At 49.5% G+C, this 18,214-nt stretch overlaps 1 gene segment (V, D, J or C); it reads right to left on the bottom strand.

The window, feature by feature from the left end:
* Positions 1-9,661: 9,661 nt before the first annotated feature.
* On the bottom strand, positions 9,662-16,167 carry LOC103256477. The segment is given in 3 exon segments: positions 9,662-9,981; positions 12,038-12,103; positions 16,092-16,167. Coding segments are annotated over 3 exon segments (462 nt in total).
* Positions 16,168-18,214: the final 2,047 nt, after the last annotated feature.

Genomic DNA, 18,214 nt, shown 5'->3' with positions numbered 1-18,214 from the left:
AGAATGTCCCTGGAGAGATTGCCTGGGATCACAGTGAGACTGAGCAGATGGCAGGAAGGAAACTGTATGATATTTCCTTCTTGCTGTGACAAGGAGCGGCAGCTAGGTTGGAGTCAGGCTGGACTGGGTGGGAGTCCAGATAAGGAGTGGGGAAAGTTATAAACCATTATATAGGTTTAACCCTCAGCCCCAAACAAGACAGAAAAAAAGAGGGGTCTTCCCACAGTTCACTCAGGGTCCCAAACAGGGAAAGGGTAGACTCACTGAGGCCAGTCAGCAGAATGTCTCCTCCAAACACAGCACACCATGACATAGCCCCCCACACAACCCTCCTGATACCTCCAGGTTCCCCAAGCAGCTACTTGGGATGCCCAGCATCAGGCCTCCAGTCACAGGGCAGCTCTGGGGAATGGAGGGTGAGGAGGCGGTCCCTTTTCACAAGAAGTACTCTTTATTAGGGGCTAGAAGTCCATCCTTCCCAGGATGGGGAGGGAGAGGAGGTCTATATGCTCACTACAGCTGGGATCCCTACTAGAGTCTGTACTGGAATTGGCTATGTGTCCAGGCTCAGCTCAATGGGAATGCCACCCAGGAGAAAATGAGAAGCCTGTTCATGCCACAGGGCAGATGGAGCTGGAATCTGTGAAGAGCTGAGGCTCTGGAAGTTTCTGCATATCCAGCACGATCCCTGGAGGGATGCCCTCCAAGGCAATGGTTATATGAAACACTCACATGTGTGGGAAGACATTTTATGTTTGTGAATACATGTGATTGCTGTGGTCATGCATGTTGAAATTCTTGAATTTATGTGTATGTTTGCCCAGCATGATTATGTCTGTGAATTCGTGTGTGTCATGTGTGTATGTGTGTTTTTGTGAATGCCTGATGTGTGTTTGTGGGTGTTTACATCTAAGCTCAGGCTCCCTACCCTGTGCTATCACCTGGGACAGTCATTTTCTAGGTTCTTGGGTTCCCCACACAGAGCTCCAAAAATTGCAACAGGTTTCCAGGCCTGTCTATGGGATCAGCCCAGAATCTGACTCTTGACTTTCATATCCCCAGCCCTACTGACACCCATAGAGCACTGGACATTAGGTGCTGGGGGTGGGGTTAGTTGTGGTCTGGCTGCTAAGGGATGCGGAGAGAGTGGAGCTAAACTTTGCTCCCCAGGGGCCTAGACTATAGCTGAGACATTTGTGACACATGTGGAATGAGGTGCACCCAGGTTGTGGTATGTAGGATGTGTCCAAGGTCCAGGTAAGGGTCTAGTCAGTGCCTGCTCTAGGAGGGGCTTCAGGGACAGAGTATTGGGTCCAGAAAGGCAGGAGCATGGTTGGCCCTTCAAGAGGAAAAGAGACCAAGGGCCCATGGACTCAAGAAGCTCCTTATTCCTGAGAAAGTCTGTTCTCCTGAAGTCCACGGGGAGTCTACAAAGGTCATCCCATGCAGCTGGACATGGACGTGTCCACACAAGAACAGCACGTATGGGAAGGCAGGCAATGCTGGATCCTGCTGCCCTGGTGCTCTGTTCTGTTATATTCTCTGGATCTTTCAGAGTGATAGTGAAGCTATTTACTCAAAACCATCAGAGTCCTTCTTCTGTCTCCTTTCAAACAAGGATAAAAGGAATCTATTAATCTTTCAGGTTGGTCCAATTTAGGATGGAAAATGGGCAAATGAATTGCAAGACCAGGTTTTCTGATTGTCACTGAAGATATTTATTCAGGGTTTAAGAGGTGCAGGGAGAAGCCTGGATGACTTCGTGTGGGGGGAGATACTTTTCCTGGGATCCCAAACTCTAGACTCCTGACTACTGAGGGGGAGATGTCTGGGGCCTAAGAAGACTGTGCAGGGGACATTGCCTTCTCCAGGGTACTCCCTTCCTGTGTGACCTGGTACCTGAAGGAGTTACAAGATTCCACTGGTCAGATGTGATGGTCAGGTAGCTGCTGGCTGCATACTTGTTGCTGCTCTGTTTGGAGGGCTGGGTGGTCTCCATGCTTTGGGTGACAGGGATGCCATCTGCCTTCCAGGTCACTGTCACAGTGCCTGGGTAGAAGTAATTTATGAGACACACCAGTGTGGTCTTGTTGGTTTGCAAATCCTCAGGTGATGGCATCAACAGAATGATCATGGGGATGGTCTTGGGCTGACCTGTGGAGTAAGGAAGGGGCAGGAAGTCAAAGGCCTAGTGTCCACCTGGAGCTCCTGATCTTAGTCTTGATGTGGGTACAACCCAGGGCAGGAACCTCTGTCCAGACCTTGCTACAATGAGGTCAGGTCAGCGGATGGTGGGGATACTCACCTACTCAGAGAAGATGCCATAGGTCTCTTTTGACTGGAGCTTCTCCTACAGTTTCCCACCTCCTCATTACCCCTCTGTGCCCTCCTGATACTGGCTGGTCGAAGCCCTGTGACCTAACTTTTCTCAGGGAACTTCTCTGTCTAAACAGCTCCTTTGGGGGCACTCCTTTGGGTCTGTTCAAGAAGGTGTCTGTCTGTTCTGTTTTCAGAATTTCTTCCCTTTGCAGGAGTGGGTTTGTTGTACACCTGTGCCCTAGTACCACCACTGCAGGCCCCAGCCTACCTACCAACAGAGACTCCTTGGTGGGCAGAGGTGTCACATTATGGCCCGTTCCTGGGGAATTCAAGAGATCAAGGGCTTACATACATGGTATATTTTCTGTTTGGTACCTGGCTTCTGCTCATTCCAAGATGTCTTCTTATCATAAGTTATACTGGGGATGCAGCTTTCCTAGGACATCTTTCTGCCTGGAGAGGTGTTTATCATCTATGCCTATCAGAAGTTCCTCCCCTCAGCATCTGCTTTGGGGTCCCTCCTCTTAGTTGGAATTTGTATGCGTCTAACTTTGTGTCTGAGAGTCCTGAGAGTCACACTCTCAAAGCTAATCTGCCTGTCCAGGGGGAGAAGGAGGAATCCAGTACCCTTGTGCCACCTTCACACAGGTCATTCTTCTACTCTCTCTGTCCCCCTCCCATTTCCCCTTCTATCTCTCTGTGGCTTCAATCAAAGAGCACTCCTCACCCTGTGTAAAGTCACTCCATGGCTGGAACTTACAGAGGAACCCAGGCTGACTGAGTTGTTCCCAGTTTGCTTTCCAAATTTGTGACCCTGGTGCCCAAAACCCAGCTCCCTGTTCTACTGGTCACTGTGGACCTGGAGACTTGAGGGAGGGAGTTGAGGAGGAGAGAGCGAGAGCAAGAGAGATAGAGAGAGAGAGAGAGAGAGAGAGAGAGAGAGAGAGAGAGAGAGAGCAAGAGAGAGAGCTCCACTGAGCAGGGAACAGGAGGAGTCACTGGAATCTTCCTACCCTGCCTCAACCAGGTGCCTGAGAAGATAAAACAGAATAGAGGGGCTAGGTTTGCAGACCCAAGAGAGAGATTCAGACCCTTGCCCTAGACAGAAAAGAAAGGAGAAAACCATTTCTCCAAAATTTCACCCTGAATCCTTAATGAAGATAGAAAGGGAAGACTCACCAAGGACCATCACCTGGGTGCCACCACTGAGCATAAAACACCGAGACTCAGCTTCATACAAAAACCCTCCTGACACCCCACCCAGTCCCCACACAGCTGCTCATGAGGCCCAGTGTTCAGACTCCTTTTCACATGGGCTGGTGGTATCAGGGGTGTTTGAAGGAGTCGTGTCCCACACACCAGACCATGTCTTTCTCCAGGGCTTAGAGAAATCCATTTATCCCCATCATGAGAGGGGTTGAGAGGTGTGTAGAATCCATTTTCAAACCCACTGCATTCCTGGGAGGGGACTGTATGGCCTGAGCCAGCTGTTGCCCAAGTGCCATGGAGGAAGGGGTAAGAGAAGTTACAACACAGGGTTGATGAAGTTGGGACCTATTTGAGAAGTGGGGAACTGTGCGGAGGGCCCTGGATGCCCCATATCCTCCACTGGAGGTCGTGACATGAAGGGTTTGGAATAGGAATTGCAGAATATGGGGAGAGTTACATTGACCTCAAGGATACAGATCCCACTGCATGGTCTGAGTTTGAGTGCTCTCATCCTAAGCTCCGCTATCTTGAAGACACAGTGTATGATCACCCTTCATCTTCCCCTCCAGAGCCCACAAAGCAGCAGCATTCTTGCAGGATGGGTGTGCTGATTAGTGCTGGAATGGCCCACATGGAGCTCCTCATGGTGGAGCTTGGTCAAGAGTTCCACTACCAGTACAGTTTCGTTCAGGAACTCTGTGAGTGGAGAGGTCCCTCCTGTCCCCACAAGTTCCTTCTGGTACACACAGACATCATGTACATGGGTGCTCCATAGCCTCCTGTGTTCACAAGTGTCACCAGGACTGAGTACACAATAGCCTGGGGACACACATGGCACCCTATACTGGATGGGCATGTTCACAGCAGTGCTCGAACACACAAGGACTAGGTCTCCATCTTGGTCTGGGCTCATCATTTGTAGAGCTCATGTCTTGCCCTGGCTATGGTGTTCCCCACAGGAGGTGACTCCTCTAATCTCTGAGATCTGCCTGTTGCTTGTTTTCCAGAATCCTTTCCTCAAGTCTCCTGCTTTCTTCTCACTATTGGCCAGGACAAAAAAATCCTATCCCTCCTCCATGCCAGGGCCAGCCCCATAGGCCCAAAGCTCAGGGACTGCAGATCCCTGGTTTCTCTTTGCTTGTGTCCCACCTGAGTCTCACTGCAGTGCCTTTCACCTGAGCCTTTCCTGATCCTCCCAGGGAGATTGTCAACGAACATGGAGTGTGCACAGGCAATTTATGTGTGTATGTGTGTTAAAGATCAGATCCTCCATTGCATTCTTAAGAAACGGATTCAGCTGACACACATGGTAGACCTCCAGAACTTGTCACTGACTTTAAGCTCATCAGCCTGTTGACATCTTGTGGTCACCAGGACATGGCATCTTTGTGGTGGAGTCAGTGGAGGGCAGAGCTGATTACTGTCCCCCAGTGTCCTTGAATACAACTGGGACACTTAGTGATGTATAATGCAATAGGCTCTGAAGGTTGTTTTTATTTTTTTTGAGTTGGAGTCTCACTCTGATGCCTAGACTGGAGTGCAGTGGCCACTCCCGGCCACTGCAACCTCGACCTGCTCGGCTCCAGCGATCCTTCCGCCTCAGCCTTCCAAGTAGCTGGAACTGCAGGCACACGCTACCATGCCCGGCTAATTTTTAAATTTATTGCAGAGATGAGGTCTTGCCAAGTTGCCCAGGCGGGTCTCGAACCCACGGGCTCAGGCAATCCACTCACCTCAGCCTCCCAAGGCATAGGGTACAGGCTGAGACACAGAGCCCGGCTCTGAGGGGGTTTTAATAGAGTGAGTGATCAGAGTCCAGGTGTGAGTTTCTGTCATTGAGTACCAGAGGGAGAGCCTGTGGGGGCAGAGGTCAGGGGTAATGGGGAGATAGGAACAGGGTGGTATCCTATAGAAAGGGCAGAACTCTAGAGTTTAATGGGGAGATATTTGCAAGTGTGGAAGTGTATATTGCCTTGAAGGGGGAGATGGAAGGATATCTTGAACGACGGATCGTGTCTGTTGTGAGGACTCAGGATAAACCAAGAAGAGAGCTCAAACTTTATCCTGGGGTCACAGGGATGGGAGGAGTGTTTGTTGCCCTGTAGCCAGATGGGGACTTGTGCACAGTGTGTCAGGAAGCACAGGGTGAAATGGGAAAGAATGGGCAGGCCTGGGTCCTTCTGAGGATCTTTCCCTGGAAACTCTCTGGAACATTCAGTGGGGGTAGGATGAGAGAAAGTGTCCCTCAGAGAAACATCAGGGTGTTTTTCCTGGCTGCTTTGTCACTAGATCAAAGTGTTCCTTTCACTTTTGAGGATGGTTAAATGTAGAATGGAAAGTGTGTAAGCAAAAATGAGCAAAGACTGGAGTTTCTGATCGACAATTATTAAGGGTTTATTGGGTGCAGGGAGAAAGGTTGATGATTTGGCATGGGGGGGACCCTTCTCCTGAAATGCCAAGGTCTAAGATTCCATGATTGGGGGAAGGGCTAGGGCCTAAGATCACTGTGCAGGGGCAATTCTCTTCTCTATGGTGGTCCCATTGTGTATGACTTGGCAGTTGTGGCTGCTGATAGATTACCTCAGGTCAGGTGTCATGGTCAGGTACTTGCTGGCTGAACACGTGTTGTTGTTGTGTTGGGACGACTGGGTGGTCGCCATGTTCTGAGTGACGGGGGTGCTGTCTATATTACAGGTCACAGACTCAGTGCCCGGTAGAAGTCACTCATGAGACATATCAGTGAGGCCTTGTTAGGTTGAATCTCATCAGATGATGATGTGAACAGAGTGAACGATGTGAGTACCTTGAGGCTAACATGTGCAGTTGGGGAGGGGCAGGAGGCTAGATGCCTGGTGTCCACTTGGGCCTCCTGACCTCAGTCTTGAGTTGGGTACAGCCCAGGTCAGGAACCTCAGGCTAGGCCTTACTACAGGAAGGTGGGGATACTGACCTCCTGGCAGAAGATCCCAGAGGGCCCAAGGACTGAGGAAAGTCAGGTTTCTTTTGGCTGGAGCTTCTCCTAACAAGTTCCCGCCTCCTCATTATCCATCTGTGCTCCCCTGATACTGGCTGGTCTAAGCCCTGTAACCCAACTTTCCTCAGGGAACTTCACTGTTGGATGATCTCCTTTGGGGGCACTCCTTTGGGTCTGTCCACTAAGGTGTCTGTCTGTTCTGTCTTCAGAATTTCCTCCCTTTGGGGGAGTGGATTTCTTGCCTGTCTGTGTCCTGGTACCACCACTTCAGACCCCATCCTATCTACACACAAAGACCTCTTCTGGGTAGGAGCATACCTGCCTGTCCTGGGCAAAAGGGCAAAGGCTACCTGCCTGTCCTGGGCAAAAGGAGGGACCCAGCTCCCAGGATCACTTTTCACAAGACATTCTTCCTTCATCTTTGTCCCCCTCCCATTTTCTCCTCCATCTTTCCATGTCTCCAGTCAAAGTCCTCCCCGAATGCTGTGTAAAGCCACCATGTAGCTGAGACCCACAGAGGACTGAACTGAGGAGACTTAGCTGTCTCTAGCATCCTTCCCAAGTTTGTGGCTCTGGTCAACCAGCCACAGTCCCCTGTTCTGCTGGTGCCTTGGTGCCTGGAGACTCTGAGGGAAGGTGTAGAACATCCCAGAGTTCAGAGTCCAGGAGAATGACCTCCAGAGATAGAGAAAGATAGCTTCCCTATGCAGAGATAGGTAAGGAGTCACTGGAATGTTCTTCTGTCCTGACCAAGTGAAGAAAAAGATGAGACAGTTTAGAGGGGTTAGAGCTAAAGACCCCAGAGAAATTCTGATCTTTGCCCTAGACAGAACAGAAAAGAGAAAAACATTTTCCCCAAGTTTCACCCTGGATTCAAAAAGAAAAGAAGGTGATACTGACCAAGGACTGTCACCCTGGTGCCCCCGCTAGACATATAGCACCATGATTCAGTCCCAAACACAAACCCTCCTGACATGACACCCCACCCAGTCCCTCTGCAGCTGTTTGGGAGGCCCAGGATCCAGCCTCCTTTTCACATGGGCTGGTGGAATCAGGGGTGTGTCAAGGGGTCATCTCTCAGAAACCTGACCATCTCGTCCTACAGGACTTAGAAATACATTCACTGCCATCACAGGAGAGGTTGAGAGATGTGTGTGGAATTTGTTTCCCAGCTCCCTGCATTCCTGGGAGGGGACTGCGTGGCCTGGGTCAGCAGGTGTCTGCTTGCCACAGAGGAGAGGTTGAGAGATGTTATAACACTGGAATGATGAAGTTGGGAAGGGATTGAGGAACTGGGAACTGTGAAGAAGGACCTGTATGCCCCCATATCCTCCACACTAGAGGTCATGACAGGATGGACTTGGAATGGAAATTATGGGGGTAGGGGAAGGATTACTTTGATCTCACAGACACAGACCCCAATACAATTTCTGAGTTTTAGCAGTCCCATCCTAAGCTCGAGTGTCCTGAAGATGCAGTGTATGTTTACTACTCATGTTCCCCTCCAGAGCCCACGAAGCAGCGGACCCCCTGCAAGGTGGGCGTGATGGATTAGAGCTGGAATGGTCCACATGGAGCTTCTCATGGTGGGCAGAGAGGTATTGGGTCCCACTATCAGTACATTTTCCTCCATAAACCCTACAAATTTGTGTGTGTGGGGGTCTCTGCTGTTCCTGCAAACTCCTTCCATTATACACAGGTGTCCTTGTCCATAGGTACTCCACAGCCTCCTGTGCTAACAAGTGTCATCGAGACAGAGTATACCACAGCATAGTGTCACTCATGGCCCATAACTCTGGATGGACATTTTCAGAGCAGGGCTTGGACACACAAGGACTTGATGTCCAGCCTTGTCTGGGTTCTACAGCTGCAGAGCTGACACCTGTGATACACAGCTGCCACCCTTCCCTACTCAATAGTGTCCCATAGTGCAGGTGCCTCTGCTGACCTCTGAGATCTGCCTGCTGTTCCTTTTCCAGAATTCCTTCCACAAGGCTCCTCTTGTCTCCTGTTTCACTCTTGGCCCAGGCAGAAAATCCTGCTCCTACCCCAAGTCAGGGCCAATCCAAGGCCCAAAGTTCAGAGACTGCAGATGCTTGGCTTCTCTTTGCTCATGTCACAAGCTGGATCTCACTCACTTGCTTCCTCTGGACCCTTCATGATCTGCCTAGGGAGACGTCCAACATGGATGTATGTGCAAGTGAATTGTGTGGCTATGTTGTGTGTGTGTTATCAATCAGATCTCCCTCTGATCTCTTAAGAGGAGGAGTCAGCTGACACCTAAGCTCATGGTGGAACTCTAGAATCTGCTAATTGTCTTTGAACTCATCATTTTGTTGATAACGTGCAGTCACTGGGACATTATGTCCTTGTGTTGGAGTTGGTGGAGAGCATAGCTGACTGCCATTCTCTAGTGTCCTTGAATATAGTTGGGTCACCCAGTGACAGTTCAAACAATAGGCTCCCAGGGGGTTTTGTAGGGTGAGTGACCAGGGTCCAGGTGTGAGGTCCTGTGAGTAGGGCTAGAGGGAGGACCTGTGGGGGCAAAAGGCAGAAACCATGGAAAGACAGAAGCATGGTGTACCCCTATGGTGAGGTCAGTGCTCAATGTTTTGATAGGGTGAGATTTATAAACGTAGAAGTGCATAGCCTCGGTGGAGGAGATGGAAGACATCTTGAATGAAACATGATGCCCACTGTGAGGGCTCAGGATAACAGGGATGGGAGCTCGGCCATTCACCAGGGGACTAGGGGCATGGAAGGACTGTTTGTCTCCTAGTACCCAGAGGTGGACTTATACACAGTGCTGCAGGAAGAACAGGAGGAGAGGTGTGAAAGAATGGGCAGGCCTGGGTCCTTCTGATGGCATTTCCTTTGTTCTGAATGACAGTAAAAGCATACCTCAGAGAAACATCAGGGTGCTTTTAATGGCTGCTTTGTCCCCAGATCAAGGGATTCTATAGATCTTTGAATACGCGTAAATGTAGAATGGAATGTATTTAAACAAAAATAAGCCAAAACTGGAGTTTCTGATTGACATGAGGATATTTATTAAGGGTTGTTGAGTGCAGGGAGAAAGCCTGATAACCTGACGTGGGTGAAAACCCTTTCCCTGGGTTCCCAAGCTCCAGGGTCCCTTGGTCAGGGTAGGGCCAGGGCCTAAGAACACTGTGCAGGGACCACTGTCTTCTCCACGGTGCTTCCTTCATGCGTGACTTCGCAGCTGCATGTTCTGTGAGATCTCCATTGGTCGACTGACAAGGTCAGGTAGCTGCTGGCCACATACTTGTTGTTGCTCTGTTTGGAGGGCTTGGTGGTCTCCATGCCCTGAGTGATAGGGGAGCCATCTACCTTCCACTTCACGGTCGCTGTTCCTGGGTAGAAGTCACTCATGAGACATGCTACTGTGGCTTTGTTGGTTTGGAGCTCCTCAGGGGATGGTGGGAACAGAGTGACTGAGGGCGAAGACTTGGGTTGACCTGTGGGAGTCAACAGAATTCATTGTCTTGTTTTTCCCCTGGGGAGCTATCTCCTCTGTATGTGGCGAGGGGTCTGCCTCTCTATGCCAGTTCAAGTCTCTTCATATGGTTAATGTTTCTCTTGGACACTTGGTCAGGTGTTCATACAACCACTCTCTGTCAGTTCTAAGAACTCTGGAGCCTGCCCGCACATGACCTGTTTTGAATCTCTAGGCTTTGGCCTCCTGCTAGACAGCGAGACCTCAGCTGCCTCCTCATGCCTCCTCCTGACATCCTGATCTGTTCTATCTGGAGCTGTCTGTCTGTCCCTTGAGCTCTCTGCATCTCTTGTTAGATGCACTCTGGGGACTTTTCTTACCTAACACGTCTGCTGTGCATTCTCTGGGTCTAACTTCAGGGCTACATTTTTACTCAGTTCTTTTTCCCCTAAAGCCTCTGCAGTAAGGTCTTTGATCATCTGAGTGAGTCTATCTGCCTGTCTTGGTCTATAGTTGTTGGTATGCATGTTAAGAGTCCCTCTATCTATGGACTGATAGGTGGGATTTATGTCTTTGATCTTGGGATCATGACTTGGAATCAGTAAACTCGGGAATCCTGCTTCATGGGGTACATCCTGCAGAGAATCACTAAGCCCTCTTCCAGAATTCTGTGTCCTTAGATGATTACTCTACTGGTTCCCTTGTGTTCAGAACTTTCCTCTCCTTCTCCCCTCCTGGTTGAGTTTTCTGAGTACAGAGCCAGCTCGGGACTTTGTGGCAGTCCATGGAAACCCGGGCAAGCCCTTCCACCTCCTACCTTGTTTCTGTCCTGGATCCAAAGTCCCTCAGCCCAGGGGACATGGCCATAACTTGTGGTTCCCCAGCTGTGACATAGAAGGTTCAGTGTCCAATAAAGTCTCCCTAGTGTTCACTCCTTTAATTCACTTGATCTCTCTTCCCATAAGAAGATGACTCAGTTTCCCTTCATAATGTGAACCAGGCAGACAAGACCCATATGGGGAGTACCAGACAGAGCAAATCCTGGAGATCCAATGACCCCCTTTCAGCCATAAATACATACATACATATATACAAACAAACAGTCAGAAAGACAGAGGAGCAGTCTCAGTAGTTCACCCTGTCTACTCTCGGCCTCTAGAGTCAAAGGTGAAGGGTTGTAGTGACCATCTGAGGTCAGTAGGTATTTGAACATGGTGGGGAGAGATTCTTGCACCAGGGAGGGAGGTCAGGGAGAATGATTGAGCACAGGCTTCACAAGATAGGTGAAAACAACAAAAAGTTGTAAATTGACCGAAACCCTGGAGAAAGCAGGGAAGGAGGAAAAAGTTGACCCTAACCTAGCACGGTCAACCTGTCCTCTTTTTAGAAGTTAATCATGGTATCTAGCTGTCCTAGGACATCTTTCTACCTGGAGAGGTTCCTGTCATTTTACGCATCAGAAGTCTCTGCCTTCAGTATCTGCTTTGGAGGTCCTCCTCCTTGTTACGATGCAGAGATGCCAACCTTTGTGCCTTAGAGCCCTGAGAGCCACACTGTGAAAAGTAACCAGCTTCTCCTGGGAGAGGGGTACACAGCACCCCGGAGTCACCTTATCACAGGACATTCTTCCTCCATCTCTGCCATTCTCCCATTTCTTCTTCCATCTCCCCATGTCTGCAGTCAAAGGCCTCTCCTCACAATGTGTAGAGCCTCCCCATAGCTTGACTCCACAGAGGAAAGAGCCCAGGAAGGCTGAGCTGTCCCCAGCATCATTCTCAAATCCAGGTTCCTGGTGCCTCCACCCCAGCTCCCTGTTCCACTGGTCCCAGGGAGCCCAGAGACTCTGAGTGAGGGAGTAGAACATCCTAATAGTCCAAAGGAGAAGGTCTGAGAGAGAGAGAGAGAGAGAGAGAGAGAGAGAGAGAGAGAGAGAGAGAGAGTTCCCGTTTGGGTAGGCTGGAGGGGTGAGGGTTGCCGACTCCTGAGAGATCCAGGCCCTTGCCCTAAAGGAAAGGAAAAAATCCTTTTCCCAAAATTTCACCCTGAATCCCCAATGAAGATAGAAAGGGAAGACTCACCAAGAACGGTCACTTGGGTGCCACCGCCGAAAATAGCACACCATGATTCAGTCCCATACAAAAACCCTTCTTACACCCCCTCCACAGCTGCTTGTGAAGCCCAGGGTTCAGCCTCCTATTCACATGGTCTAGTGGAATCAAGGGTGGTTGAATGGGCACCTCCCACATACCAGACAATCTTTTTCCAGGGTTTAGAAATCAATTTATCCCCATCATGATAAAGGTTGAGAGGTGTGTAGAATCTTTTCCAAACCCCCTGCATTCCTGGGAGGGTGCTGCACGGCCTAGATCAGCTGGTGTCCAGTTACAACGGAGGAAGGGGTAAGAGACGTTACAACACAGGGATTATAAATTTGGGACCTATTTGGGAGCTGGGAACTGTGTGGAGAGTTCTGGATGTCCCCAGATAATCCGGGGAAGTCATGACAGGAAGGGTATGGAATAGGAATCGTGGGATGTGGGGAGAGTTACATTGACCCAGGGATACTTATCCCTCTGTGAGTTCTGAGTTTGAGTGCTCCTCTCCTAAGTTCCACTGTCCTGAAGATACATTGGATGATCACCCCTCATGTTCTCCTCCAGAACCCACAAAGCAGCCACACTGGAGAATGGGTGTGCTGAATTAGTGCTGCAGTGGCCCATATGGAGCTCCTTAGGTTGTAGGAGGGGATGTGGATTCCATTGCCTGTACGGTTTCTTCAAGGAACTCTTCGAGTGAAGAGGTCTTTCTGTTCCCTCGAGCTCCTTCTGTTACAAACAGGCACTAATGTCCATGGGTGCTCCACTGCCTCCTATGTTGACAAGTTCCACCAAGATTGAGTCCACAATAGCTCAGGGTCACACATGCCACCATATGCTGGATGGACTTGTTCAGAGCAGTGCTTGAACACACAAATCCCTGGTGTCCATCCTGGTCTGGGTTCTTGATCTACAGAGCTCACACCTGTGACACACACCTGCCACTTTGCCTTGCAACAGTGTGACCCAAAGGAGGTGCCTCCACTAACCTCTGAGATCTCCCTGTTGCTTGTTTTCCAGAATACCTCTCTCAAGGCTTCTCTTGTCTCCTGACAGTCTTGGTCAGGACTAATAATCCTGCCCCTCCTCCATGTCAGGCCCAGTCCCACAGGCCTAAATCTCAGGGACTACAGATCCCTGGCTTTTCTTGGCACGTGTCCAAACCTGAGTCTCACTGCAGTGCCTTCCAACTGAGCCTTTTCTGATCTTCCCAGGAAGAATGCCAACCTATATGGACATGCGCACAGGCAATTTGTGTGTGTATGTGTGTTAAAAATCATATCCCCCACCGCATTCTTAAGAGGAGTCTGCTGACACCCACAGTTGATCTCCAGAAATTGTCACTGCCTTTGAACAAATCAGCATTTGACAACTAGTGACCACCAGGAGTTACGTCCTTGTGGTGAAATCAATGGAGAACAGAGCTGATTGCTGTCCACCAGTGTTTTTGAATACACCTAGTCAGCTTAGTGATGTGTATAGAAATAGGCTCTGAGGGCATTTTATGGACTGAGTGATCAGGTTCCAGGTATGGGTTTCAGTATTGGGAACCACAAGGAGAGCCTGTGGGGGCAGAGGTCAGGGTCATGGGGAGACAGGAACAGGGTAGGTCCCTATTGAAAGGGGAGAACTCTAGATTTTGATGGGGAAAGATTTATAAGTGTAGAAGTATATGTAGCCTTGGAGGGGGAGGCGGAAGGACACCATGAAAGAAGGACTATGTCCACTGTGAGGGCTCAGGATAACTAAGAAGAAAGCTCAGACATTATCCTTGGGCCATAGGGATGGAAGGGATATTTGTCCCCCTGTCGCCAAAGGAGGACATGTACACAGTGTATCAGGAAGCACAGGGTGAAGTTGGAAATAATGAGCAGGCCTGGGTACTTCTGAGGGTTTTTCCATGGTAACATCCTCTGGAACATTCAGTGGAGGAAGGACGACAGAAAGTATCCCTCAGAGAAACATCAGGGTAGTTTTCCTGGCTGCTTTGGCAGTAGATCAAAGGGTTCCTTTCACTTTTGAGGATGGTTAAATGTAGAATAGAAAGTGTGTAAGCAAAAATGAACAAAGACTGGAATTTCTGATTGACAATGAGGATATTTATTGAGGTTATATTGGGCGCATTGAGAAGGGTTGATGATTTGGCAAGGGGGGCTCCTTCCCTTGGGCTGCCAAGCTCTGAGATTCCATGGGTTGACGAAGGGCCAGGGCCAAAGAACACTGTGCAGGGGAAACTTTCTTCTCTACGGTGCTCCCATTGTGTGTGACCTGGTAGCTGTGGTTGCAGCTAGTTTTCCTCAGGTCACAGTCATGGTCAGGTCCCTGCTGGCTGTGTACTTGTTGTTGCTCTGTTTGAGGACTGGGTGGTCTCCACACACCGACTGACCGGGGTGCTATCTACCTTACGTGTCACAGACACAGTTCCCAGAAGTCACTCATGAGAAACACCAGTGTGGTCTTGTTGGTTTGAATCTTCTCAGATGATGTTGTTAACACAGTGAATGAGGGGTTTGTCTTGGGGCTGACCAGTGCAATTGGGGAGGGGCAGGAGTTTAGATGATTGGAGTCCACCTGGGCCTCCTGACCTCAGTGTTGAGATGGGTACAGCCCAGGTCAGGAACCTCTTTCTGGGCCTTGTTACAGGAGGATGGGGGTACTTACCTCCTGATAGAATATGCCAGAGAGACCAAGGACTGAGGAAGGTCAGGTGTCTTTTGGCTGGAGCTTCTCCTTCAGGTTCTCACCTTCTCTTTACCCACTTGTGCTCTCCTGACACTAGATAGTCTAAGCCCTGGAACCCAATTTTCCTCAAGGAACTTCTCTGTCTGATTATCTCCTTTGGGGGCACACCTTTGGGTCTGTCCAGAAAGGTATCTGTCTGCTGTCTTCAGAATTTCCTCTCTTTTGGGATTGAACTTGTTGACTATCTGTGCCCTGGTACCACCACTGCAGATCCCACACTGTCTGCCCACAGGGACCCCTTCTGGGCACATGTATAATCCTGGGTTCTGTTTCTGGGGAGTCCAGGAAATTGATAGCTTCCACGTGTGAAATATTTTGTGTTTAGAGCCTGGACTTGTGCTCGTTCCCAGTTGTCTTCTTATCATAAGTTATACCATAAATCTAGTTATCCAGGACATCTTTCTGCCTGGAGAGGTCCCTCTCATCTATGCCTGTCAGGAGTTACTTTTCTCAGCATCTGCAGTTGTATCCCTCCTTTTAGTTGGGATGTGAATGTGCCTATTTTTGTGCCTGAAAGTCCAGAGACCCACACTTTCAAAGGCTACCTGCCTGTTCTGGGGATAGGGAGGGACTAAGGTCCTGGGGTCACCTTTTGCAGTACATACTTCCTTCATCTCTGTCACTCTCCCATTTTCTCCTCCATTTCTCCATGTCTCTAGTCAAAGGCCTCCCCTCATGCTTTGTAAAGCTTTTATGGCATTCACTTTGGGGACTTGGTCAAGAATTTGTTGCTTACTCTGATGTGCATAAGGGTGTTTTCTATGTTTTCTTCTAGGATTCTTTAGTTTGAGATTTTAAATTGAGGTCTTTGGTTCATTTACAGTTGATTTTTGTATATGGTGATAAGTAGGGGTCTAGTTTCATTCTTCTGCATTCATACAAACCAGAAATCACTCTCCTGGGGATATACTTGTGACCCACAGAGTACTGAACCAGGGAGGCTTAGCTGTTTCAGGCGTCCTTCCCAAGTTTGTGGCTCTGGTGTACCAGCCACAGACCCCTGTTTGGGTGGTTCCTTGAGTCCTGTAGGAAGGTGTAAAGCATCCCAGAGTCCAGAGGAGAATGTTACCTAGAGAGAGTGAGAGAGTGGGCTTCCCTGTGCCGGGAGTAGGAATGAGTCACTGGGAATTTCTTCTCCTGTCCTGACCAAATGTGTGAAAAGATGAGACAAGTTGGGGTTAGGGTTGTAGATCCCAGGGAAATTCAGACACTTGGCCTAGTCGGAACAGAAAAGAGAAAAACATTTTCCCTCAGTTTCACCCTGAATGTAAAAACAAAGAATGGTGAGACTTACCAAGGACGATCACCCTGGTGCCTCTGCTGGACACATAAAAGCATGACTCAGACCCGAACACAAACATTCCTGACATGACATCCCACCCTGTCACTCTGCAGTTGCCTGGGAGGTCCAGGATCCAGCCTCCTTTTCACATGGGCTTGTGGAATCAGGTGTGTGTGAAAGGGTAGTCTCTCACAGACTTGGCCAGCTCTTCCTTCAGGACTTAGAAATCCATTCACTGCCATATCAGGAGCAGTTGAGAGATCTGTGTGGAATCTGTTTCCTAGCTTCCTGCATTTCTGGGAGGGGACAGGGTGGACTGGGTCAGCAGGTGTCTGGTTGCCACAGAGGAGGGGTGAGAGAAGTTATAACACTGGAATCATGAAGCTGGGAAGGCTTTGAGGAGCTGGGAACTGTGAAGAGGGTCCTGGATGCCCCCATATCCTCCACACTGGAGGTCGTGACAGACAGGGTTGGATTGGGAATTATGGGAGTACGAGGAGGTTGCATTGACCCCACAGACATAGATCCCAATGAAAGGTATGAGTTTGAGCGGTCTCATCCAAAGTGTGACTGACCTGAAGATGCAGTGTATGGTTACTGCTCATGTTCCCCTCCAGAGCTCACGGAGCAACAGAGCCCATGCAGGCTGGGCGTGCTGGATTAGAGCTGGAGTTGTCCACAGGGAACTTCTTATGGTGGGCGGAGATGTCTCGGGTACCACTGTCAGTACATTTAGCTCCATAAAATCTACAAATGTTTGTTTGTGTGTTTGGGTTGCTGCCCATCCTGCAAGCTACTTCCATTGCACACAGGTGCTCTTGGGCATAGGTATTTCACAGGCTCCTTGTCTCACAAGTGTCACAAAGACAGAGTATACGACAACCTAGCGTCACTCGTGGCACCTAATGCTGCATGGACATTTTCAGAGCAGGGCTTGGACACAAAAGGCATGTGTGTCCATCCTTGTTTGGGTTTGATACCTGTGGAACTGACACCTATGATACACACCTTCACCCTGCCCTACCCAACAGTGCCCCACACAGCAGATGCCTCTACTGTCTTGTGAGATCTGCCTGCTGTTCTTTTTCCAGAATCCCTTCCTCAAGGCTCCTTTTGTCTCCTGTTTCACTATTATCCAGGCAGAAAATCCTGCCCCTCCCTTAAGTCAGGGCCAACCTCAGGCCCAAAGCTCAGAGACTGCAGATGCTTGGCTTCTCTTTTGCTCCTGTCCCAGCTGGGTCTCACTGACTTGCTTTCTCTGGACCCTTCATGATCTTCCCAGGGAGATGCCAAACATGGTAGCATGTGCAAGTGAATTGTGTGTTTATGTTGTGTGTGTTATCAATCAGATCTCCCACTGCATTCAAAAGAAGAGGAGTCAGCTGACACCTCAGCTCATGGTAGAACTCCAGAACCTGCCAATTAACTTTGAACTCATCAATCTGTTGGCAACCTGCAGTCACTGGGACATTATGTGCTTGTGGCCGAGTCAGTGGGGAGCAAAGCTGACTGCCGGCCTCTAGTGTCTTTGAATACAGCTGGGCCACCCAGTGACATGTGAAACAATAGGCTTCCAGGTGGTTTTGCAGGGTGAGTGACCACAGTCCAGGTGTGAGGTCCTGTGAATGAGGGCTAGAGGGAGGGCCTGTGGGGGCAAAAGGCAGAAACCATGGAAAGACAGAAGCATGGTGTACCCCTATAGTGAGGTCAGTGCTCAATGTTTTGATAGGGTGAGATTACAAATGTAGAAGTGCATAGCTTCGATGGAGGAGATGGAAGACATCTTGAACGAAAGATGATGCCCACTGTGAGGGCCCAAGATTACAGGGATGGGAGCTGGACCATTCACCTGGGGACTAGGGGCATGGAAGGGGTGTTTGTCCCTTAGTACCCAGAGGTGGACTTATACACAGTGCTGCAGGAAGAACAGGAGGAGAGGTGTGAAAGAATGGGCAGGCCTGGGTCCTTCTGATGGCTTTTCCTTTGTTCTGAATGACAGTAAAAGTATCCCTTAGAGAAACATCAGGGTCCTTTTAATGGCTGCTTGGTCCCCACATCAAAGGATTCTGTTGATCTTTGAACATGCGTAAATGTGGAATGCAAGATATTTAAGCAAAAATAAGCCAAGACTGGAG

Source organism: Carlito syrichta, unplaced genomic scaffold (assembly GCF_000164805.1).
Source record: "Carlito syrichta isolate Samal-C Ts95f unplaced genomic scaffold, Tarsius_syrichta-2.0.1 Scaffold289584, whole genome shotgun sequence".
Classification (NCBI taxonomy): domain Eukaryota; kingdom Metazoa; phylum Chordata; class Mammalia; order Primates; family Tarsiidae; genus Carlito; species Carlito syrichta.
This window is presented reverse-complemented; position numbering and strand designations above follow the sequence as displayed.